We start from the raw sequence: 25690 nt of genomic DNA, 5'->3' as shown, positions 1-25690 counted from the left end.
GGGGCAATAGGGCAAAATGGAGACAGTAGGGCAAGATGGAGACAGTAGGGCAAGATGGAGACAGTAGGGCAAGATGGATACAGTTGGGCAAGATGGAGACAGTAGGGCAAGATGGAGACAGTAGGGCAAGATGGAGACAGTAGGGCAAGATGGAGACAGTAGGGCAAGATGGAGACAGTAGGAAAAGATGGAGACAGTAGGAAAAGATGGAGACAGTAGGGCAAGATGGAGACAGTAGGGCAAGATGGAGACAGTGATGGAGACAGTAGGGCAAGATGGAGACAGTAGGGCAAGATGGAGACAGTAGGGCAAGATGGATACAGTTGGGCAAGATGGAGACAGTAGGGCAAGATGGAGACAGTAGGAAAAGATGGAGACAGTAGGGCAAGATGGAGACAGTAGGGCAAGATGGAGACAGTAGGAAAAGATGGAGACAGTAGGGCAAGATGGAGACAGTAGGGCAAGATGGAGACAGTGATGGAGACAGTAGGGCAAGATGGATACAGTGATGGAGACAGTAGGGCAAGATGGAGACAGTAGGGCAAGATGGAGACAGTAGAGCAAGATTGAGACAGTAGGGCAAGATGGAGACAGTAGGGCAAGATGGAGACAGTAGGGCAGGATGGAGGCAATAGGGCAAAATGGAGACAGTAGGGCAAGATGAAGACAGTAGGGCAAGATGAAGACAGTAGGGCAAGATGGAGAAAGTAGGGCAAGATGGAGACAGTAGGGCAAGATGGAGACAGTTGGGCAAGATGGAGACAGTAGGAAAAGATGGAGACAGTAGGGCAAGATGGAGACAGTAGGGCAAGATGGAGACAGTAGGACAAGATGGAGACAGTAGGACAAGATGGAGACAGTAGGGCAAGATGGATACAGTTGGGCAAGATGGAGACAGTAGGGCAAGATGGAGACAGTAGGGCAGGATGGAGACAGTAGGGCAAGATGGAGACAGTAGGAAAAGATGGAGACAGTAGGGCAAGATGGAGACAGTAGGGCAAGATGGAGACAGTAGGAAAAGATGGAGACAGTAGGGCAAGATGGAGACAGTAGGACAAGATGGAGACAGTAGGGCAAGATTGAGACAGTAGGAAAAGATGGAGACAGTAGGGCAAGATGGAGACAGTGATAGAGACAGTAGGGCAAGATGGAGACAGTGATGGAGACAGTAGGGCAAGATGGAGACAGTAGGTCAAGATGGATACAGTGATGGAGACAGTAGGGCAAGATGGATACAGTTGGGCAAGATGGAGACAGTGATGGAGACAGTAGGGCAAGATGGAGACAGTAGGGCAAGATGGAGACAGTGATGGAGACAGTAGGGCAAGATGGAGACAGTAGGGCAAGATGGAGACAGTAGAAAAAGATGGAGACAGTAGGGCAAGATGGAGACAGTGATGGAGACAGTAGGGCAAGATGGAGACAGTGATGGAGACAGTAGGGCAAGATGGAGACAGTAGGGCAAGATGGAGACAGTGATGGAGACAGTGATGGAGACAGTAGGGCAAGATGGAGACAGTAGGGCAAGATGGAGACAGTGATGGAGACAGTAGGGCAAGATGGAGACAGTGATGGAGACAGTAGGGTAAGATGGAGACAGTGATGGAGAAAGTAGGGCAAGATGGAGACAGTAGGCCAAGATGGAGACAGTGATGGAGACAGTAGGGCAAGATGGAGACAGTAGGCCAAGATGGAGACAGTGATGGAGACAGTAGGGCAAGATGGAGACAGTGATGGAGAAAGTAGGGCAAGATGGAGACAGTAGGCCAAGATGGAGACAGTGATGGAGACAGTAGGGCAAGATGGAGACAGTAGGCCAAGATGGAGACAGTGATGGAGACAGTAGGGCAAGATGGAGACAGTGATGGAGACAGTAGGGCAAGATGGAGACAGTGATGGAGACAGTAGGGCAAGATGGAGACAGTAGGACAAGATGGAGACAGTAGGGCAAGATGGAGACAGTAAGGCAAGATGAAGACATTAGTACAAGATGGAGACAGTAGGGCAAGATGGAGACAGTAGGGCAAGATGGAGACAGTAGGGCAAGATGGAGACAGTAGGCCAAGATGGAGACAGTAGGGCAAGATGGAGACAGTGATGGAGACAGTAGGGCAAGATGGAGACATTAGGGCAAGATGGAGACAGTGATGGAGACAGTAGGGCAAGATGGAGACATTAGGGCAAGATGGAGACAGTGATGGAGACAGTAGGGCAAGATGGAGACAGTAGGCCAAGATGGAGACAGTGATGGAGACAGTAGGGCAAGATGGAGACAGTGATGGAGACAGTAGGGCAAGATGGAGACAGTGATGGAGACAGTAGGGCAAGATGGAGACAGTAGGACAAGATGGAGACAGTAGGGCAAGATGGAGACAGTAAGGCAAGATGAAGACATTAGTACAAGATGGAGACAGTAGGGCAAGATGGAGACAGTAGGGCAAGATGGAGACAGTAGGCCAAGATGGAGACAGTAGGGCAAGATGGAGACAGTGATGGAGACAGTAGGGCAAGATGGAGACATTAGGGCAAGATGGAGACAGTGATGGAGACAGTAGGGCAAGATGGAGACATTAGGGCAAGATGGAGACAGTGATGGAGACAGTAGGGCAACCCTGCAGAGCTTGATTCTTTTCCTACATGTCCCCAGTTATTAAATTGAGAGCAGGGTCATTACTTCTGGATTGGCCCTTAACCCATCATCCCAGGTAACCCCATATAAGAAGCCCCCGCAGACAGGTCCATTTGTGATGTTCCCTGAGGAACCAGAGGGGCTGTTTATCCTAATCATCTCCTTCCCCTCTTGCCGGCCAATCACAGACAGATCTAAAGGGAAAGTTCTCCGCACATGGCAGCTCCCTCGCCCAAGTGACACCGCAGCCCTAATTGGAGATTCTGTTTTATGTATCATATTTTTCATTACAGCGAGATGAGATGCCTTAAAGGCACGGCGCGGCCCTTGCTGATCAATACATTTCTGCTTAAAGCGCCCCTTTTAATCATGAGCTGCTCTGCGTCTCCAGCTAAAGGCTACGCTACGGAACTTTCCGCGCTGATTGTCAGCGGAGCAGCAGGGAGTCTCTGAACAAGACTCACACATGTTGGGTCAGTCATTTTGTCAGTTTTATTTCTTCCCCTTTATTCATTTAAATCCCCCCTCCCCTAAACCAGAGCCGGCAAGTTGGACCCAGCACCCGTATATAGAAGGCCTGGCACCCTTTATCCCTTATATAGAAGGTCAGGCACCCTTTATCCCTTATATAGAAGGTCAGGCACCCTTTATCCCTTATATAGAAGGCCAGGCACCCTTTATCCCTTATATAGAAGGCCTGGCACCCTTTATCCCTTATATAGAAGGCCAGGCACCCTTTATCCCTTATATAGAAGGCCTGGCACCCTTTATCCCTTATATAGAAGGCCAGGCACCCTTTATCCCTTATATAGAAGGCCAGGCACCCTTTATCCCTTATATAGAAGGCCAGGCACCCTTTATCCCTTATATAGAAGGCCAGGCACCCTTTATCCCTTATATAGAAGGCCTGGCACCCTTTATCCCTTATATAGAAGGCCTGGCACCCTTTATCCCTTATATAGAAGGCCAGGCACCCTTTATCCCTTATATAGAAGGCCAGGCACCCTTTATCCCCTTATATAGAAGGCCTGGCACCCTTTATCCCTTATATAGAAGGCCTGGCACCCTTTATCCCTTATATAGAAGGCCAGGCACCCTTTATCCCTTATATAGAAGGCCAGGCACCCTTTATCCCTTATATAGAAGGCCAGGCACCCTTTATCCCTTATATAGAAGGCCAGGCACCCTTTATCCCTTATATAGAAGGCCAGGCACCCTTTATCCCTTATATAGAAGGCCAGGCACCCTTTATCCCTTATATAGAAGGCCTGGCACCCTTTATCCCTTATATAGAAGGCCAGGCACCCTTTATTTTGGCCACCCAGCTGCAGAGTGGGTAATTAGGGAGAATTAGCAATGATTTGGGATTTATTGCCTTGTATTGTCTTCCGCTACAAAAGAGAGGAAATGTAGAGTCATAAAGTCCCGGGGGGGGGGGGGGGGGGGGAGGGGTGTAATAATATGTACAATGGCCCCTGTTTAATATCACTTGTCTAAGAGCTGGGTAATTGCCCCATATCCAACTCCATCATGTAGAGTGAACCACACCGGGTGCCGACCCATAGGCACAGAGGGATTTTTGTATTTGTGTAGACTAATTCCATATATAATACCCCAGAACCCACAGCAGGATAAATACAGTGCCAATTCCATGTATAATACCCCAGAACCCACAGCAGGATAAATACAGTGCCAATTCCATGTATAATACCCCAGAACCCACAGCAGGATAAATACAGTGCCAATTCCATATATAATACCCCAGAACCCACAGCAGGATAAATACAGTGCCAATTCCATGTATAATACCCCAGAACCCACAGCAGGATAAATACAGTGCCAATTCCATGTATAATACCCCAGAACCCACAGCGGGATAAATACAGTGCCAATTCCATGTATAATACCCCAGAACCCACAGCGGGATAAATACAGTGCCAATTCCATGTATAATACCCAGAACCCACAGCAGGATAAATACAGTGCCAATTCCATGTATAATACCCCAGAACCCACAGCAGGATAATACAGTGCCAATTCCATGTATAATACCCCAGAACCCACAGCGGGATAAATACAGTGCCAATTCCATGTATAATACCGCAGAACCCCACAGCGGGATAAATACAGTGCCAATTCCATGTATAATACCCCAGAACCCACAGCAGGATAAATACAGCGCCAATTCCATGTATAATACCCCAGAACCCACAGCAGGATAAATACAGTGCCAATTCCATGTATAATACCCCAGAACCCACAGCAGGATAAATACAGTGCCAATTCCATGTATAATACCCCAGAACCCACAGCAGGATAAATACAGTGCCAATTCCATGTATAATACCCCAGAACCCACAGCAGGATAAATACAGTGCCAATTCCATGTATAATACCCCAGAACCCACAGCAGGATAAATACAGTGCCAATTCCATGTATAATACCCCAGAACCCACAGCGGGATAAATACAGTGCCAATTCCATGTATAATACCCCAGAACCCACAGCAGGATAAATACAGTGCCAATTCCATGTATAATACCCAGAACCCACAGCAGGATAAATACAGTGCCAATTCCATATATAATACCCCAGAACCCACAGCAGGATAAATACAGTGCCAATTCCATGTATAATACCCCAGAACCCACAGCAGGATAAATACAGTGCCAATTCCATGTATAATACCCCAGAACCCACAGCAGGATAAATACAGTGCCAATTCCATGTATAATACCCCAGAACTCCACAGCAGATAAATACAGTGCCAATTCCATGTATAATACCCCAGAACCCACAGCGGGATAAATACAGTGCCAATTCCATGTATAATACCCCAGAACCCACAGCGGGATAAATACAGTGCCAATTCCATGTTAATACCCCAGAACCCACAGCGGGATAAATACAGTGCCAATTCCATGTATAATACCCCAGAACCCACAGCGGGATAAATACAGTGCCAATTCCATGTATAATACCCCAGAACCCACAGCGGGATAAATACAGTGCCAATTCCATGTATAATACCCCAGAACCCACAGCAGATAAATACAGTGCCAATTCCATGTATAATACCCCAGAACCCACACGGGATAATACAGTGCCAATTCCATGTATATACCCCAGAACCCACAGCAGGATAAATACAGTGCCAATTCCATGTATAATACCCCAGAACCCACAGCAGGATAAATACAGTGCCAATTCCAGTATAATACCCCAGAACCCACAGCAGGATAAATACATGCCAATTCCATGTATAATACCCCAGAACCCACAGCAGGATAAATACAGTGCCAATTCCATGTATAATACCCCAGAACCCACAAGCAGGATAAATACAGTGCCCAATTCCATGTATAATACCCCAGAACCCACAGCAGGATAAATACAGTGCCAATTCCATGTATAATACCCCAGAACCCACAGCAGGATAAATACAGTGCCAATTCCAATGTATATACCCCAGAACCCACAGCAGGATAAATACAGTGCCAATTCCATGTATAATACCCCAGAACCCACAGCCAGGTAAATACAGTGCCAATTCCATGTATAATACCCAGAACCCACAGCAGGATAAATACAGTGCCAATTCCATGTATAAATACCCAGAACCCACAGCAGGATAAATACAGTGCCAATTCCATGTATAATACCCCAGAACCCACAGCGGGATAAATACAGTGCCAATTCCATGTATAATACCCCAGAACCCACAGCAGGATAAATACAGTGCCAATTCCATGTATAATACCCCAGAACCCACAGCAGGATAAATACAGTGCCAATTGCAATTCTTATATATACACAGTCCAAAAAACACCAGCAACACCAGGATAATGATGAGGGCTCTCTCTCTCACACAATGCAATCTCCATAGAGACAATTGTGGAACTTTTTCAGCAGAGAAGGGAAGGACTGTGAGTGTCGGATGATATATTGGGCAGTGAGTCGCTCAAGGACGAGAGGATTAGCCATTCCAAATGAAAGTGGTTTCATAGCCGTTAGAGCCAGGATAAGGGAAAACTAATTAAAATAAGGTATGGGCGCTGTATATCTCTCCCGTGCTCATACGCCGGCACCCACTCACATACAGACAGGCCCAGTATAGGGGGGGCAATTATGAGTTAATTTAGGAAATTAAGCTAAATGCATTGCTCTGTGCAACTGATTTCCCTGCTCTGCTCTCATTTCCCTACAGAAATAGGGGTTGGTAGCACTAGGTAGGTACCTAATATATAGGGGCAGAGACAGGGGAAAGTGTTGGAAGGGTTACTGCCTGCCCTGCTCTCATTTCCCTACAGAAATAGGGGTTGGTAGCACTAGGTAGGTACCTAATATATAGGGACAGAGACAGGGGAAAGTGTTGGAAGGGTTACTGCCTGCCCTGCTCTCATTTCCCTACAGAAATAGGGGTTGGTAGCACTAGGTAGGTACCTAATATATAGGGACAGAGACAGGGGAAAGTGTTGGAAGGGTTACTGCCTGCCCTGCTCTCATTTCCCTACAGAAATAGGGGTTGGTAGCACTAGGTAGGTACCTAATATATAGGGGCAGAGACAGGGGAAAGTGTTGGAAGGGTTACTGCCTGCCCTGCTCTCATTTCCCTACAGAAATAGGGGTTGGTAGCACTAGGTAGGTACCTAATATATAGGGGCAGAGACAGGGGAAAGTGTTGGAAGGGTTACTGCCTGCCCTGCTCTCATTTCCCTACAGAAATAGGGGTTGGTAGCACTAGGTAGGTACCTAATATATAGGGGCAGAGACAGGGGAAAGTGTTGGAAGGGTTACTGCCTGCCCTGCTCTCATTTCCCTACAGAAATAGGGGTTGGTAGCACTAGGTAGGTACCTAATATATAGGGGCAGAGACAGGGGAAAGTGTTGGAAGGGTTACTGCCTGCCCTGCTCTCATTTCCCTACAGAAATAGGGGTTGGTAGCACTAGGTAGGTACCTAATACAGTATATAGGGGAGGCACACACAGTAGGTAGGTACACTAACCAGAAGTATATACATGGCACGGCACTGGGTAAGTCATTTAAGGTGGAATTGCAGACTTTCCCCGCAGGAGTTTAAGGTAGCGGCTGTACAGCCCATATCTCACCCACCTCTCACTTCTGATGAAACCGTATAATTTACGCCCCTGCGGCCGCGGCAAGAATCCATTTTTCAGGGGAAATCACATTTCGGCAGAAGGAGGGGACACGAAGCAGAATTTATTGTAAACTTTCTTTGATGGATAATTCCTGTTTGTGGCTTAGACTTGGGGGGAGCAGAATTCCCTCGTCTTGTGCACCCTAAAACTGCGCCCGGTCGCTAGGCATTATGGGACGGAACAGTGAGAACCAATCACAAGGCTGCACTATAGGCAAGAATGGGGAATTTGAGTGTCACCAAGCAGGGAAGGGGTTAATAAGCAGGTCCTTATGTTCTTATTGATTTGTGTTCCTACATGAATGATTGGCGGTTATATTTATAAAGAGGGGGGGTCTGCGCGGCTGCTCTGGGGTCTTTTTTTAAATAAAATAAAATTTGCCAAATAAATTAGTTTCTGCTCCGGCGCCTCAGGGTCCCAACCCTCCAATCACAGGGGGGCACCGGGGGGGGGGGGGGGGGGGGGTACACAGCGCTCTTTCAATAGGATTCTGGGAGATGTAGTTCTACAATACCCAAGCACACCCGCTGGATTGCCCATTTATTTTTATTGCCCAAATGTTACCTTTGTATATTAGCGACATACCCATCCCAAGCAACTGTTCAGTTGGTCGTGTTTTTTTCCCCATGGTTTTCCCATTATCAGACTGGTTGCCAGGGGGATCACTGACCTAGGCAACCAAAAGTCACCAAAAGACTTTCATTTTAATTATTATTCTTTTTTTTAATTATTATTATTATATTTCCCTTCAGGCTCTTTCCTACTCATCTGCTACTAAAACTGCTGCCTGGTTGCTAGGGCAATTATGCCTTGCTGCTGCCTGGTTGCTAGGGTATTATTATTATTATTATTAACATTTATTTAAAAGCGCCAACATACCCCGCAGCGCTGTACAATAAGTGGGTTACATACATTGGACATACAGAGTAACATATAAAGCAATCAATAACCGATACAGGAGGGGAAGAGAGCCCTGCCCCAAAGAGCTTACACTCTACAAGGAGTAACATATAAAGCAATCAGTAACCGATACAGGAGGGGAAGGGAGCCCTGCCCCAAAGAGCTTACAATCTACAAGGAGAAACATATAAAGCAATCAATAACCGATACAGGAGGGGAAGAGAGCCCTGCCCCAAAGAGCTTACACTCTACAAGGAGTAACATATAAAGCAATCAGTAACCGATACAAGAGGGGAAGGGAGCCCTGCCCAAAAGAGCTTACACTCTACAAGGAGTAACATATAAAGCAATCAATAACCGATACAGGAGGGGAAGGGAGCCCTGCCCAAAAGAGCTTACACTCTACAAGGAGAAACATATAAAGCAATCAATAACCGATACAGGAGGGGAAGGGAGCCCTGCCCAAAAGAGCTTACACTCTACAAGGAGTAACATATAAAGCAATCAATAACCGATACAGGAGGGGAAGGGAGCCCTGCCCAAAAGAGCTTACACTCTACAAGGAGAAACATATAAAGCAATCAATAACCGATACAGGAGGGGAAGGGAGCCCTGCCCAAAAGAGCTTACACTCTACAAGGAGTAACATATAAAGCAATCAGTAACCGATACAAGAGGGGAAGGGAGCCCTGCCCAAAAGAGCTTACACTCTACAAGGAGTAACATATAAAGCAATCAATAACCGATACAGGAGGGGAAGGGAGCCCTGCCCAAAAGAGCTTACACTCTACAAGGAGTAACATATAAAGCAATCAATAACCGATACAGGAGGGGAAGGGAGCCCTGCCCAAAAGAGCTTACACTCTACAAGGAGAAACATATAAAGCAATCAATAACCGATACAGGAGGGGAAGGGAGCCCTGCCCAAAAGAGCTTACACTCTACAAGGAGTAACATATAAAGCAATCAATAACCGATACAGGAGGGGAAGGGAGCCCTGCCCAAAAGAGCTTACACTCTACAAGGAGTAACATATAAAGCAATCAGTAACCGATACAGGAGGGGAAGAGAGCCCTGCCCAAAAGAGCTTACACTCTACAAGGAGTAACATATAAAGCAATCAGTAACCGATACAGGAGGGGAAGAGAGCCCTGCCCAAAAGAGCTTACACTCTACAAGGAGTAACATATAAAGCAATCAGTAACCGATACAGGAGGGGAAGGGAGCCCTGCCCAAAAGAGCTTACACTCTACAAGGAGTAACATATAAAGCAATCAGTAACCGATACAAGAGGGGAAGGGAGCCCTGCCCCAAAGAGCTTACAATCTACAAGGATTAACATATAAAGCAATCAGTAACCGATACAGGAGGGGAAGGGAGCCCTGCCCAAAAGAGCTTACACTCTACAAGGAGTAACATATAAAGCAATCAGTAACCGATACAGGAGGGGAAGGGAGCCCTGCCCAAAAGAGCTTACACTCTACAAGGAGTAACATATAAAGCAATCAATAACCGATACAGGAGGGGAAGGGAGCCCTGCCCAAAAGAGCTTACACTCTACAAGGAGTAACATATAAAGCAATCAATAACCGATACAGGAGGGGAAGAGAGCCCTGCCCAAAAGAGCTTACACTCTACAAGGAGTAACATATACAGCAATCAGTAACCGATACAGGAGGGGAAGGGAGCCCTGCCCAAAAGAGCTTACACTCTACAAGGAGTAACATATACAGCAATCAGTAACCGATACAGGAGGGGAAGGGAGCCCTGCCCAAAAGAGCTTACACTCTACAAGGAGTAACATATAAAGCAATCAGTAACCGATACAGGAGGGGAAGGGAGCCCTGCCCAAAAGAGCTTACACTCTACAAGGAGTAACATATAAAGCAATCAATAACCGATACAGGAGGGGAAGGGAGCCCTGCCCAAAAGAGCTTACACTCTACAAGGAGTAACATATAAAGCAATCAATAACCGATACAGGAGGGGAAGAGAGCCCTGCCCCAAAGAGCTTACACTCTCATGCTGCTGCCTGGTTGCTAGGTAAATTAACCCCTAGCAACCAGTTGTCAACATGTCAACGCTTACAGCCATGTAAAGACAAACATGTTTAATAACACATAGAACGACGACCAACTGCAAATTATCTTCCAATTAATCTTAATTGTCAAGGTTAACTTCCCCTTTAACAAAGGGCCCCGCTTCTTGTTTTTAACAAGTGAATAACGACCCCCCCCCCACCCCCACCCCCACCCCCACCGTGTGTCTCAGCTGAGTCGCCGCTCCTCAGGGCCCCAGTGCAGCCGGCAGACAGGTCGCAGTAATTCTCCCCTGTAATTTGCGTTGCGGTTGCGCAGACTGAGCTGCAGGTGGCGCTAATGAGCCGAAAGGCTTTTAAATTGCCCATGAAACCGTGACAGGAGAATAAAAGGGTCTGTGGGAAATCTGTGCGTTTATTTGGGGGCAGGAGTACAAAGCGGAGGGACAGAGAAAGGCAGCGGCGGCAGCGACAGAGACAATGTAGCTGCGTCTCCGGTTCGGCTGAATAGAAAGGAGGTGTCGGGGGGCCGAATAAATACGATTTCTCCCCTGGGTACCGGCGATCAGTCGCTCCGGGGGTGGATCGAACCGTTCCGGTCGGACAATTTGGGAAGGAAAAACCCCGAATCCTCTCCGCTACATTGTTACAAAGTAAGGAAGCGCCGGGGGGTCGCTGCGTCTGTCGGAGGGGGGTGCGTCTCTGTCGTCCGTGTCGCCGGCTCCATTGGAAGAATAATGAAGAGTTAGGGGGGCTTTGCCTGTTAGAAAGAGACCCCCTTGCCGTCTATTTGTATTATTACCCAATGGAAAGCCTTCTAACAGCAGCCCCCCCCAAACAAGGAGATCCCCCCCCCGGCCCATGATGGTTCCGCTCATCTGACTTTGAATTACTGAAGTCGGGGAGACCCCAAGTGTCCCAAGCGGGGGGGGGGTTGGTGTTCTAGACCGGAGCAAGGAGCTCATTGGGGAGAGTCGGCGACCCGGCTACATTGTGTCATTTGGGTTCCCAGGGACCGGTACAACCCGACCCCGGCAGCTTCTGGAGCAGGAGGGGTCTCTGGGGTCCCCCACCCCCCCCGACCCTGAGATGATGGTGTTAGAGAAGGAGGATGGTAAGTCATTTATATGCAAGTCCCCCAGCCAATGAATATGGATGAACCCGACACTGCTGTAAAGGGAAACTGCCCCCCAAAACTGCCCCCCCCCCCTCCGACTCCAACTCATTCCTCATTGGTGCAGGTTTTCCTGTCACTTGTAAATGTGTTTATTTCTGAGCTGTTTGTATTCCCTGCACTGCCGGTTCTCACTCCTGCACCAAGGGGGGGGGGCAGTTAGAATTGTGTAGTGAGTAGAAACTGAGTTTGAATCGGTTTTTTATGTATTGGCTCCACTGCCTCAGCTGGGAAGCTGTTCCCTGTATCTACCCCCCTCTTCTGTAATCATGTCCTGACCAGTTACAGGTGGTCTTGGCCTGGGAACATTCTAATTGTCTGATTGGCTACAGGTTGGTCTAGTCATGTGAGCTATTCTAGCCGGCCCCATGTGATTTAGTTTGACTGCATGATTGGCTGTGAGCAAATATAAGGGGCTGTTCCTGCTGAATTGTGCTTAGTACAGGGGAATCCCTATGTGCCATAGTTTTATGGTATCTCTCTGTACAGGCTATGGGCAAACTTAGGGGGCTGTTCCTGCTGAATTGTGCTTAGTACAGGGGAATCCCTATGTGCCATAGTTTTATGGTATCTCTCTGTACAGGCTATGAGCAAACTTAGGGGCTGTTCCTGCTGAATTGTGCTTAGTACAGGGGAATCCCTATGTGCCATAGTTTTATGGTATCTCTCTGTACAGGCTATGAGCAAACTTAGGGGGCTGTTCCTGCTGAATTGTGCTTAGTACAGGGGAATCCCTATGTGCCATAGTTTTATGGTATCTCTCTGTACAGGCTATGAGCAAACTTAGGGGCTGTTCCTGCTGAATTGTGCTTAGTACAGGGGAATCCCTATGTGCCATAGTTTTATGGTATCTCTTTGTACAGGCTATGAGCAAACTTAGGGGCTGTTCCTGCTGAATTGTGCTTAGTACAGGGGAATCCCTATGTGCCATAGTTTTATGGTATCTCTTTGTACAGGCTATGAGCAAACTTAGTGGGCTGTTCCTGCTGAATTGTGCTGAGTTGTTGAACTACAACTCAGCACCAGGAGGCTGAACCCCCCCCCCCCTATAATATTACAGTGCCCTTCAGACTGTGCAGCAGACTTCCCCCCCCCCCCCCCCTTCCCGGTGATTTAAAGTGACGGATGACAGTGGGGAATTGGCCGAGTAGTTAAATAACTATCAGCCGGTATTGAGCTCTGCTCCTGTAATTGGTTTTATGTCACCGCACAAGAAAAATTACTTTTTGGTATTAACTAGAAATGTCATCGCTTTCCCTTAAATGGAAGGAGCGTCCAATCCGGACCCCCGAGAGGTTTGGGGCGCCGTGCAGCCCCTGTAATGGCAGGGGAGTCATTGTAAAGGGGAAATACACCTTGAAGGTATAAAAAATCTGAGCGGATTTGCACTTGGATTTATGGTTTCACCAGAGCTTTCTAGTTTAGTATAGAGATGACTGGTTGCTAGGCTTAATGATCCTAGCAACCAGGCATTTATTACAATGTAACATGCGCAGGGTCAGACTGGGATGTATGAGGCCCACCAGGGTTGCTACCCCACGGCCCCTCTGGGACCCCCACATACTTTTGCCACAGTTGGGGGGAAGCGCTGGCTGTGATTGGCTCTGGGTCGACAGGGCTCACTGGGTTTCTTCCTGGTGTTCTGTCACCCCCGACCCTATAAAAACCGCCCCCAAGTTACTTCCCAATTACTGCATGACCGGGGGGGGCACTGTCTGACTGGAACATGAGTGATTGGCTGCCTATGACTAATATTGCAGTAGCCAATAAGCTGTAAGTATATGGTTATGGTTTAAACCTAAGAATATTCTATTTTTTTTTTTTTTTGTAAATTTTACTTCCCCTTTACAGTTGAAATGTGAGGGTACAAAGGGCAAGCTCAGGCGGTTCTGTTGGACCCCCCCGGGCACTGTCGGACCCACTTACATACCTGTGAGGGCAGCGAATCAAGCGGCACTTCCTTCCGTACAATAAAAAGCACTTGAGTCAGAAATAGCAGTGAGTGTAGTTACACAGGCGCTCCGTATCCATGTATCGATCCGCCGGCAACGCTCTCTCTTCATAAAAACCTTTTTATAGGTTTAGGGCCCAGAGTCGCTTTCCTGTGATTTTATTTGCCCAGAGCCTCGGAAATCTGTCAGAAACCTGAACTTCATGTTTAGCTGTGGGGCATTTACCTGTCAGATTCATTAGAAATGCCCCAGGGGGGGTAAGCAGAACCTACCCCCAACTGTCACTGTGTCTGTCCCTTTCCCTTCCCTGCACTGCTGGTTCTGACTCCTGATACAACTCCCCAATATCCATTCATTCCTCATTCTCACTGGGTTTATAGTTATGTGTAACTGTCACTGTGTCTGTCCCTTTCCCTTCCCTGCACTGCTGGTTCTGACTCCTGATACAACTCCCCAATATCCATTCATTCCTCATTCTCACTGGGTTTATAGTTATGTGTAACTGTCACTGTGTCTGTCCCTTTCCCTTCCCTGCACTGCTGGTTCTGACTCCTGATACAACTCCCCAATACCCATTCATTCCTCATTCTCACTGGGTTTATAGTTATGTGTAACTGTCACTGTGTCTGTCCCTTTCCCTTCCCTGCACTGCTGGTTCTGACTCCTGATACATATCAGAACCAGCAGGGCTATTGGACGTCAGTGGGTTTGGGATATTTACCCTTCGCTTTTCAGATCGGTGTGATCATATTTAAAGGGCAAGTAAAGCTTCACCATTCCAGGCTCTTGTTAATTAGAAATGGTTGGGAGTTCCATAAGGGGGGGGTTTGTTTAATAGGGGGGTCGTTCCTGAGTGCAGGTGCAGTTGGGGGGGGAAAATTTCTTGTTCATTAAAGGTCAACGAGACTGGGGGCATTTTCAGTATAATTGCACCTGATTCACAGAATCTTGATGGATCAGGGTCAGACTGGGGTGTAAGGGCCCCTACTGCCCCCCAGTGTCCTGGGCGGAACCCCAATACTTTGTGGTGGGGATTGGTTCTGGGTTCTTTCCCGGTGTCCTGTCGGCCCAGTCTAACCCTGATCACGTGCCAAACACATAGCCCCCTTGGCCACTGCATTTACTCTGGAATTTTTTTTGGGGGGGGGGGGGGGGGGGATGTTGCATTGTGGGTAGAAAGCTTGGCAATTGCACTTTTCATACTGTGCTGGCAGTGAGCAAACTACCCCATTGCCCCCCCCCCGCCCCTCAAAGACATTTTTAATCCCAGTTGTCCAAGCAATTTGCCCCCCTCTGCCTTTGCTGTAGCCGTGGGGACTTCACGCCCCCTATAAACTGTGCCACTGGGGCCCTCAATCCTTGGCACGGCGGGTAGGACGCTGTGCCCCCTCAATCCTTGGCATGGCGGGTAGGACACTGTGCCCCCTCAATCCTTGGCATGGCGGGTAGGACACTGTGCCCCCTCAATCCTTGGCATGGCGGGTAGGACACTGTGCCCCCTCAATCCTTGGCATGGCGGGTAGGACACTGTGCCCCCTCAATCCTTGGCATGGTGGGTAGGACGCTGCGCCCCCCTATCCCTGGCATGGTGGGTAGGACGTTGTGCCCCCCTATCCCTGGCATGGCGGGTAGGACACTGTGCCCCCTCAATCCTTGGCATGGCGGGTAGGACACTGTGCCCCCTCAATCCTTGGCATGGTGGGTAGGACGCTGTGCCCCCCTAATCCTTGGCATGGTGGGTAGGACGCTGTGCCCCCCTATCCTTGGCATGGCGGGTAGGACACTGCGCCCCTCAATCCTTGGCATGGCGGGTAGGACACTGTGCCCCCTCAATCCTTGGCATGGCTGGTAGGACACTGTGCCCCCTCAATCCTTGGCATGGTGGGTAGGACGCTGCGCCCCTCTATCCCTGGCATGGCGGTTAGGACGCTGCACCCCTCTATCCTTGGCATGGCGGGTAGGACACTGTGCCCCCTCAATCCTTGGCATGGTGGGTAGGACGCTGCGCCCCTCTATCCCTGGCATGGTGGGTAGGAAGCTGTGCCCCCCTATCCCTGGCATGGCGGCTAGGACACTGTGCCCCCTCTATCCCTGGCATGGCGGCTAGGACACTGTGCCCCCTCAATCCTTGGCATGGCGGGTAGGACACTGTGCCCCCTCTATCCCTGGCATGGCGGGTAGGACACTGTGCCCCCTCTATCCCTGGCATGGCGGGTAGGACTCTGTGCCCCCTCTATCCCTGGCATGGTGGGTATGACACTGTGCCCCCTCTATCCCTGGCATGGTGGGTAGGAAGCTGTGCCCCCCTATCCCTGGCATGGCGGGTAGGACACTGTGCCCCCTCTATCCCTGGCATGGCGGGTAGGACACTGTGCCCCCTCAATCCTTGGCATGGCGGGTAGGACACTGTGCCCCCTCTATCCCTGGCATGGCGGGTAGGACACTGTGCCCCCTCTATCCCTGGCATGGCGGGTAGGACACTGTGCCCCCTCTATCCCTGGCATGGTGGGTAGGACACTGTGCCCCTCCATCCCTGGCATGGTGGGTAGGACACTGTGCCCCTCTATCCCTGGCATGGTGGGTAGGACACTGTGCCCCCTCTATCCCTGGCATGGCGGGTAGGACACTGTGCCCCCTCTATCCCTGGCATGGCGGGTAGGACACTGTGCCCCCTCTATCCCTGGCATGGCGGGTAGGACACTGTGCCCCCTCTATCCCTGGCATGGCGGGTAGGACACTGTGCTCCCTCTATCCCTGGCATGGCGGGTAGGACACTGTGCCCCCTCTATCCCTGGCATGGTGGGTAGGACACTGTGCCCCCTCTATCCCTGGCATGGTGGGTAGGACACTGTGCCCCCTCTATCCCTGGCATGGTGGGTAGGACACTGTGCCCCTCTATCCCTGGCATGGTGGGTAGGACACTGTGCCCCCTCTATCCCTGGCATGGTGGGTAGGACACTGTGCCCCCTCTATCCCTGGCATGGTGGGTAGGACACTGTGCCCCCTCTATCCCTGGCATGGTGGGTAGGACGATGTGCCCGCTGCCCCTGTGTTTGTGTCGGTGCCCTTCCATTTGCCCACACAGAGCAATAAAGACTGAAGCGAGTGGCACATAAATGCCTCCCTGGCCGCGCCGCTCGCTAATGTACCGAGATTAACCCGACAGTAAATTGCCTCCTTTGGCCGCCGCCGCCGCCCGGCTGAAAGTTTCCCATATGATTCATGGCCGGGGATTGCTTTTAGCAGCGCTGGGGCGAGTGTGAGGGGTGATGCAATTGGCATTAGCGGGAGAGGATGCACGGGAGCATGTAATGCGCTCAATACTGCATTAAGTACCGGCCCAATTACCGGCACGGCGCTGAGTGCTCTTTAGGTGCATTAGGGCTCCATCACCTGCCGCCTCTTCCCTAAAAGCTTCACCCTTTGTGCGCCGGGGGGCAGAGACAAAGCCCCAGCTGGGTTTGATGGGGGGGGGGGGTTTGTCTGGGTTATTTGGGCAATGAGCCCCTCTGGTACCCCTGCAGCGCTGTGTGACACCCCCCTGTATGAGCAGCATTTTATATATATATATATATATATATATATATATATAATATACACTGAGCATGCTGATGTTAACCGTTAGCATGTTATACAGTGTCCTACCAGATGGAAAAACCAATTGCAAATTGACTGAGAATTTCACCGTACAGCCCCAGCCTGTCTTTTTATAACAAGATTCCTTTTTTAATTTAGTTGTCTTTGTCTGTATTTTTTTTTTCTCCTGTCCTGTGAGTGTATAAAGGTACAATCCACTTGCAGGAGGGCGGGAAGATACTGGGGCCAAAGGCAACCACAGAGTAGTGCAAAGTACTTTAGTGTTGTTTAACAGGCTGCATCCAGTTCCAAGCACTGCTGGTTCTGACTCCTGATACAACTCCCCAATACCCATTCATTCCTCATTCTCACTGGGTTTATAGTTATGTGTAACTGTCACTGTGTCTGTCCCTTTCCCTTCCCTGCACTGCTGGTTCTGACTCCTGATACAACTCCCCAATACCCATTCATTCCTCATTCTCACTGGGTTTATAGTTATGTGTAACTGTCACTGTGTCTGTCCCTTTCCCTTCCCTGCACTGCTGGTTCTGACTCCTGATATAACTCCCCAATACCCATTCATCCCTCATTCTCACTGGGTTTATAGTTATGTGTAACTGTCACTGTGTCTGTCCCTTTCCCTTCCCTGCACTGCTGGTTCTGACTCCTGATACAACTCCCCAATACCCATTCATTCCTCATTCTCACTGGGTTTATAGTGATGTTCGGGGGCCGAGTGATTTGGAAACAATATTTCAGATAAATACGCGGCGCCGATCTATCAAGCGCAGTAATAAAACCCGGGCTGCAGGCTGTGATTTTATTCTCAAATAATCAGAATTGCTTTCTTCTTTTCGCCGGCGTTGCCATGGTAATTCGGCGGCGGAGCCGTGTTCTATTGATTTAGAAAGTGGACAGTAATATTTCTTTTGTGTTATTCTTTAAGTCGAGGGGAATTTCTAATTTCCACTCTCAGATTAGTTTCAGAATTTCCCAAATCCGTTGCCGCTTTCATTTGCGTTTATTTATTTTTATTCACCCCCCGTTTCCCCGCGTTTTATTCTAAATTAAACTCGCAGGTCTCCGATATAGAAACGACATCTGTGTGTGCGCGTCTCGGCGAGACTGTCTGTGGGAGCGGCGAGTAACTCCGTGATTAATGAGCCCCACAAAGTCACATGGTATAACTGAATCAGTGAAGGCAAAACACACGCCCCTATGAGTCTTGTTACAGGCCCCGCCCACTTACCCATCATTCTTTTGGTTTGTATCACATGGTTTAACTGAATGAGCCCAAGCACTGACTTGTACAAATGGCAAAATGGGCCCGAACTGGCCACTCACAGGGGCCCCAGGGCATGCTGGGACTGAGGGGCTCATTCACCAACACCATCTCCCCCTGCAAGAAAAGTTATCAACCCCCACCTGGCCAGTATGTATGGGTGCAGGGAGTAGGAAGGGTGCCAGTAGGAGGGTGGGTGCAGGGAGTAGGAAAGGTGCCAGTAGGAGGGTGGGTGTGGGTGCAGGGGGTAGGAAAGGTGCAGGGAGTAGGAAGGGTGCCAGTAGGGGGGAGGGTGTGGGTGCAGGGAGTAGGAAGGGTGCCAGTAGGAGGGTGGGTGCAGGGGGTAGGAAAGGTGCCAGTAGGAGGGTGGGTGTGGGTGCAGGGGGTAGGAAAGGTGCAGGGAGTAGGAAGGGTGCCAGTAGGGGGGAGGGTGTGGGTGCAGGGAGTAGGAAGGGTGCCAGTAGGAGGGTGGGTGCAGGCGGTAGGAAAGGTACAGGGAGTAGGAAGGGTGCCAGTAGGAGGGTGGGTGTGGGTGCAGGGGGTAGGAAAGGTGCAGGGAGTAGGAAGGGTGCCAGTAGGGGGGAGGGTGTGGGTGCAGGGAGTAGGAAGGGTGCCAGTAGGAGGGTGGGTGTGGGTGCAGGGGGTAGGAAGGGTGCGGGTGTGGGTGCAGGGAGTAGGAAGGGTGCCAGTGCAAAAAAAAAAAAACATTTGCCCACTTATTGTCGCCCCTCGGCCGCCGCTAAATACTCTCATTGAAATCCTACGGTGGGCTCCGTGTCTGTGGCTCTGCCCCCCCCCAGCCCTGGGGTGCCAGTTCATTGGTGGGGGAGATTGTTACAGTGTAACATGGATTGGGGGGGGGGGCCAAGTCTCCATTTGGCACAATCACAGCCGTGAAATTCTAAAGAACCGTCCTGAATGGGCCCCAGTTACCAGAGCCTTTGTGTAAAGGGGCAGCAGCTGCCGCCATAATGGGAATCGCTGTGTTAAACCAGGAGCCCCCCCCCTCCCACCCACTAACTGTCTGTTTACAGCTGGGAATGGGGGGGCGACAGGGCCGATACTGTACAGGTGGCACCCACTAGAGTCCCATTCATTCCCAGGACTGAGGGTACTTCTGTATATACTGTATCCTCCGTAATTAAAGGGGAACTACACCCAAAAATGAATATATTTACAGTGACTTAGGGTTCTTCTCTCAGTACTTTGTCTATTTACATTCAATATTAGAGATATTTGCATTTTTAGACTGCTACTACCAGGCTGTTAGAGCTTCAGAGAGAGCTGTTGGCAGTCTAAAACTGCAAGAATCCACAAAACCACCAACAATAGAAAAAATAAAGTACAAAGGGTCCCCCCTGTATCTCCCTCTATATGGTCAGAATCACAGACTAAAGCGCCAGACCGGGGCCCCTGGACACAGATTCATCCAAGAAGAGTGAGGTTGGGGCTGATTTAAACTCTGTTCGACACCGGCGCCATTGATTGGGCTCCTTACACAGAATAATGGGCCACTTAATGTCCGGAGTGGCGGCAGCGAGCAGCCAATTGTCATTCAGATTGAAGTGAAGGGTAAAATGAATAAACAGGCGCTGCGTTATGTATAAAGTGCTGTGTCTGTGGGCAGGTAGTAATATTCCCTGCACTACAGTCATCTTGCCCCTACCGACTCCATCTTGCCCTACTGTCTCCATCTTGCCCTACTGTCTCCATCTTGTCCTACTGTCTCCATCTTGGCCTACTGTCCCCATCTTGGCCTACTGTCCCCATCTTGGCCTACTGTCCCCATCTTGGCCTACTGTCCCCATCTTGGCCTACTGTCCCCATCTTGTCCTACTGTCTCCATCTTGGCCTACTGTCTCCATCTTGTCCTACTGTCTCCATCTTGTCCTACTGTCTCCATCTTGGCCTACTGTCCCCATCTTGGCCTACTGTCCCCATCTTGGCCTACTGTCCCCATCTTGGCCTACTGTCCCCATCTTGGCCTACTGACTCCATCTTGGCCTACTGACTCCATCTTGGCCTACTGACTCCATCTTGTCCTACTGTCTCCATCTTGTCCTACTGTCTCCATCTTGCCCTACCGTCCCCATCTCGCCCTACCGTCCCCATCTCGCCCTACCGTCTCTCTCTCACCCTTCCACCTCCCTTTCGCCCTTCCGCCTCCATCTCGCCCCTACTCCCGCCCTCTCGCCCCATAGTACCATTCCTATGGTTCCCCACCCATAGCGTCTCCCACCCCCCCCCGGCTCGCACAATGCAGACATTGGCACTAACAGCTCAGTAAGTCGGAGAGGCAATAAAACACTTGGAATTTATTGTGACATTCAGATTTAATTAAAAAGAGCGCAGTGAGAGGAGTAAAGAGCAGAATGGGAACACGTGTCTCCCCCTTTTTCCTCCAAAAAAACTAATTAGAGTTGTATTTTAAATTGTTTATGAGTCGTTAATCACGGCCATAAATCACCGGCGGCCAAACGTTCCGTGTTGCGGCTCCGGGCAGAAGCGTTTATGTCCCGCGTTCCGATCACGGACAAATTGATCCAGAGGTAAATTTATTAAACGCGAGGGAAGAAATCATTAGTGGTTTCTGTAAATATTCCCAAGGTGCATTTGTTCTGATGGCTCCGAGCTTTAACTGGAACCCGAATTGCCCACCGGTGGGGCTGTAATTATTATGGGATTCCAGGTACCTTATGGGCAGCGGGGAAAGTTTAAAGGAGAAGTTAAATTAATTATCCTGTATAATTATGTAAGCAGCAGTCCTGCCCTGCTTTATGGCTGAGATTCTAGCTATCTGTATAACAGAGCAATCTGTCACAGTGGCACAGATCCTATCTGATCCCCCCCATTGTAAGCAGCAGTCCTGCCCTGCTTTATGGCTGAGATTCTAGCTATCTGTATAACAGAGCATTCTGTCACAGTGGCACAGATCCTATCTGATCCCCCCATTGTAAGCAGCAGTCCTGCCCTGCTTTATGGCTGAGATTCTAGCTATCTGTATAACAGAGCATTCTGTCACAGTGGCACAGATCCTATCTGATCCCCCCATTGTAAGCAGCAGTCCTGCCCTGCTTTATGGCTGAGATTCTAGCTATCTGTATAACAGAGCATTCTGTCACAGTGGCACAGATCCTATCTGATCCCCCCATTGTAAGCAGCAGTCCTGCCCTGCTTTATGGCTGAGATTCTAGCTATCTGTATAACAGAACATTCTGTCACAGTGGCACAGATCCTATCTGATCCCCCCCATTGTAAGCAGCAGTCCTGCCCTGCTTTATGGCTGAGATTCTAGCTATCTGTATAACAGAGCATTCTGTCACAGTGGCACAGATCCTATCTGATCCCCCCCATTGTAAGCAGCAGTCCTGCCCTGCTTTATGGCTGAGATTCTAGCTATCTGTATAACAGAGCATTCTGTCACAGTGGCACAGATCCTATCTGATCCCCCCCATTGTAAGCAGCAGTCCTGCCCTGCTTTATGGCTGGGGCACCAAGCAGAAGACCCTAGAGAGCTCATTGCTAAACTTTACCCAGAAATCCCCCCTCGGTGCACTGAACAGTACATGACCCCCAATCCGTCTGTAAGAAAATGCCAATAAAATCTGTCGGTGGGGGTTAAAGCTCCGGGTTGTTGCGCGCCAGCCCATTGCACTCCAATTACTTTGCTGCACGGAGAGTGGAAAGAGATCATTCGATTCCTTCAGAGGGAACTGAGATGGTTTTGTAATTGCCGATCAGCCTTTTGTGTTATTGCAATGTGAAAACATAATATATATATATATACGTGTGTTGTACTGTCTGCCGACCAGTGTTGCGTGGATACCCCCCCCCCCCCCCCCCGCCGGACCACCATAAAACAGAATGTTCCCAATAGAAGAATAAACCCACACTGAGCCCATTAGTCCCCACTTTAAACTTATTAAGCACCAAATAACTGTATTTCCCGAGGCTCTCGGCTCGGCGTTTATAGCACTTAAATAGGAAGTTCATTTCCATGGCAACAATTAGAATCTCATTAAATATATTTTCGGACCGATTACGATATCATGTGACAGAAAGGCATGTAGGTGCCTCTGTGCAGAATGGGCCAATGTTTATGTTCTTGTTTTAGCAGCAAAGAATTCTGGGATTTGTAGTTTATTGGCAGTTGGAAGGTGGCAGATTGGATGTTCCGAACTATACAGTTTGATGGAAGTGGTGGGAAATGGGATTTGCTGACATTTACTTACCAACCCAAGTGAGCAAGGGGTGACGGGTTTGTGATACACAAATTAGGCACAATGTATCATGGGAGGTGTTTAGACCTGAACACTAGAACCCAACAGTGATCTTTTTGCAGTTTGAGAGCTGAATAACCGCAATGAGCCCTCATATTAACTGTATGTGGGTCCCCCCTAATGGCAGTTATGGGCATTAAGACTGGCTAATATCAGGTATCGTAGGGCAAGGTGGGGACAGTAGGGCAAGGTGGGGACAGTAGGGCAAGGTGGGGACAGTAGGGCAAGGTGGGGACAGTAGGGCAAGGTGGAACAGATGGGTAAGGTGGAACAGATGGGTAAGGTGGGACAGTAGGGCAAGATGGGGACAGTAGGGCAAGGTGGGACAGTAGGGCAAGATGGGGACAGTAGGGCAAGTGTGTGATGGTTGGGCAAGGTGGGGGCAGGTTCAGCTGAAACAATAAGAACACAGGGCAACAGTAGGGTAACCATAGGGCAAGGTGGACATAAAAAGACAAGGTGGAGGCAGTAGTTCAAGATAGCTCAAAGGGGTAAAGAAAGTAGAATATGGTAAAAAAGGTATTCTGGGAACTAATCCCAAAGAGCTCCAAGAAAATCCCATTTACATGGGTTTATCCTATGGGCTAAAGCTCATCTGCTGGGTTTTTACAATTACAAATCCTTGGGGCTCATCAGATGGAAAGAGTAGGACAAGTTATGACTGTATGGGAAGAAGAAGACAGTTGGGCAAGATGGAGACAGTAGAGCAATATGATGTCTCTGAGAATATGTAGACATCAGAAGAGGTTGGAGATGGTTCAAAAAGATGGGGACAGTAGGGCAAGATGGGGACAGTAGGGCAAGATGGGGACAGTAGGGCAAGATGGGGACAGTAGGGCAAGATGGGGACAGTAGGGCAAGATGGGAGTAAAGTAGGGCAAGATGGGGACAGTAGGGCAAGATGGGGACAGTAGAGCAAGATGGGAGTAAAGTAGGGCAAGATGGAGACAGTAGGACAAGATGGAGACAGTAGGGCAAGATGGGGACAGTAGGGCAAGATGGGAGTAAAGTAGGGCAAGATGGGGACAGTAGGGCAAGATGGGGACAGTAGAGCAAGATGGGAGTAAAGTAGGGCAAGATGGAGACAGTAGGACAAGATGGAGACAGTAGGGCAAGAAGGGAGTAAAGTAGGGCTTCCAGGGGCCCCACCACGACCAAACCTGTTCCTGTTGCAATTGAAACAATATGTCTCTTTCCTTCCCTCATTTGATAACAAGCGCTAAAGAAATATAACTGCGAATTTCCTCTCAATTCCCCAAGCCGGCGGCCTACTTTCAGTAATAAGCCCCATGAACGCTGGTTTTAGGCGTCTTTCATAGTAATTAAACGGTAGCAGCTGCCGAAAACCGACCCGGGGACAGATACTCCCGATAGAACCGCTGAAATCTCCATGACGAAAACTCATAGTCACGTGATCTGCCCGGCCAAGTACAGGACATTTAGGAAAATTGGTTGGCTTCAGAAATGTCTATAAAATCATTTACAAATCATTTTGACCCAATTGGGTTTTACCCCCCCCCATGCTGTTAAAAATCCCATGGCAACCGTTGCCTACTGCTCAGAGCCTGCCCAAACCGCTGCGGCCGTATGCAGGTCAGGGTTTATCTATCATCCAGGCACAAAGACATATTGGCTTTTATTAGTACAAATTGGATCTCACTATTCTCTTTCCTTGGGAAATAAGAAGAACCTCACGCTGTTGCCGCCAAGCGTGATGGAAGCGACCGATTCGGAATTATTTCCCCCACTTATAATGAGGCGCTCAGATCTCTCCGAAGTCACTTTATTTCTTTATTGTTCATTAATTTACCGTCCTCATCTCGAGCTCCCGGGGCTCCTCTTTCCCTTTATTTGGAGGAGATGAGAGTTTATGTCAAACCTACGAGTCGCCTTTGAACTCTGCGGATCAATTGGATTCGCTTCTATTGGTCTCCTGGCGTCTGTTACCCCCGCGGCCCCCATAGCGCGACCAAAAGGGCCGGTCACGGAGAGGAGAGTCTCAAGATGAAAAAGAACTTTATTCTCACTTTATCCCTAGATTTTATTTCTGGATACATTTGTCTCCTTGTTTAATTCTATTGCTGAATCGTTACTGGATCGACCCGACCCAAATTGGGCAAAACTATGAGTTCCGCTTGGGCTGGAGAACTGGGCAGCAAACTGGCAAATGAGGTTCCATGTTGATAAATTGAAGGTTATGCACTTTTATAGAAATAACATATACTCAAGGTGTAAACGGAATGATAGTGGGTTGGGGGGATTTGTGGATAACAGACTGTGTAACTCTAGGCAGTGGCACTTAGTGTCTACTAAAGCAAATAAAGGGCTGTCTGGCATAACAAGGCATTGGTATCCGTATATAAAATTGTATATGTGAGTGCATAGATAGTTCAGGGGGGGGGGATCAGTTAGGATCTGTGCCACTGTGACAGAATGCTCTGTTATACAGATAGCTAGAATCTCAGCCATAAAGCAGGGCAGGACTGCTGCTTACAATGGGGGGGATCAGATAGGATCTGTGCCACTGTGACAGAATGCTCTGTTATACAGATAGCTAGAATCTCAGCCATAAAGCAGGGCAGGACTGCTGCTTACAATGGGGGGATCAGATAGGATCTCTGCCACTGTGACAGAATGCTCTGTTATACAGATAGCTAGAATCTCAGCCATAAAGCAGGGCAGGACTGCTGCTTACAAT

At 49.1% G+C, this 25690-nt stretch overlaps 1 protein-coding gene across 6 annotated transcripts in view; it reads left to right on the top strand.

Annotated features, from left to right (window-relative positions):
* Positions 1-25690, top strand: part of lmo1 (LIM domain only 1) — a 52538-nt gene that overhangs the window by 5617 nt on the left and 21231 nt on the right. For 2 of the 6 annotated variants that reach the window (XM_031899824.1, XM_031899821.1), the window contains exon 1: positions 11099-11381. The exons of 2 other annotated variants lie outside the window; for them this stretch is intronic. Coding sequence is in view for 2 of the 4 variants with exons in the window: in NM_001122811.1 (NP_001116283.1) it covers positions 11818-11842 (25 nt within the window). In the remaining 2 variants the exon portion in view is untranslated. 6 annotated transcript variants of the gene reach the window in all.

The sequence above is a fragment of the Xenopus tropicalis genome, chromosome 4 (assembly GCF_000004195.4).
Source record: "Xenopus tropicalis strain Nigerian chromosome 4, UCB_Xtro_10.0, whole genome shotgun sequence".
NCBI lineage: Eukaryota > Metazoa > Chordata > Amphibia > Anura > Pipidae > Xenopus > Xenopus tropicalis.
The sequence above is the reverse complement of the archived record's forward strand: the minus strand, read 5'-3'. Positions and strand labels throughout refer to the sequence as shown.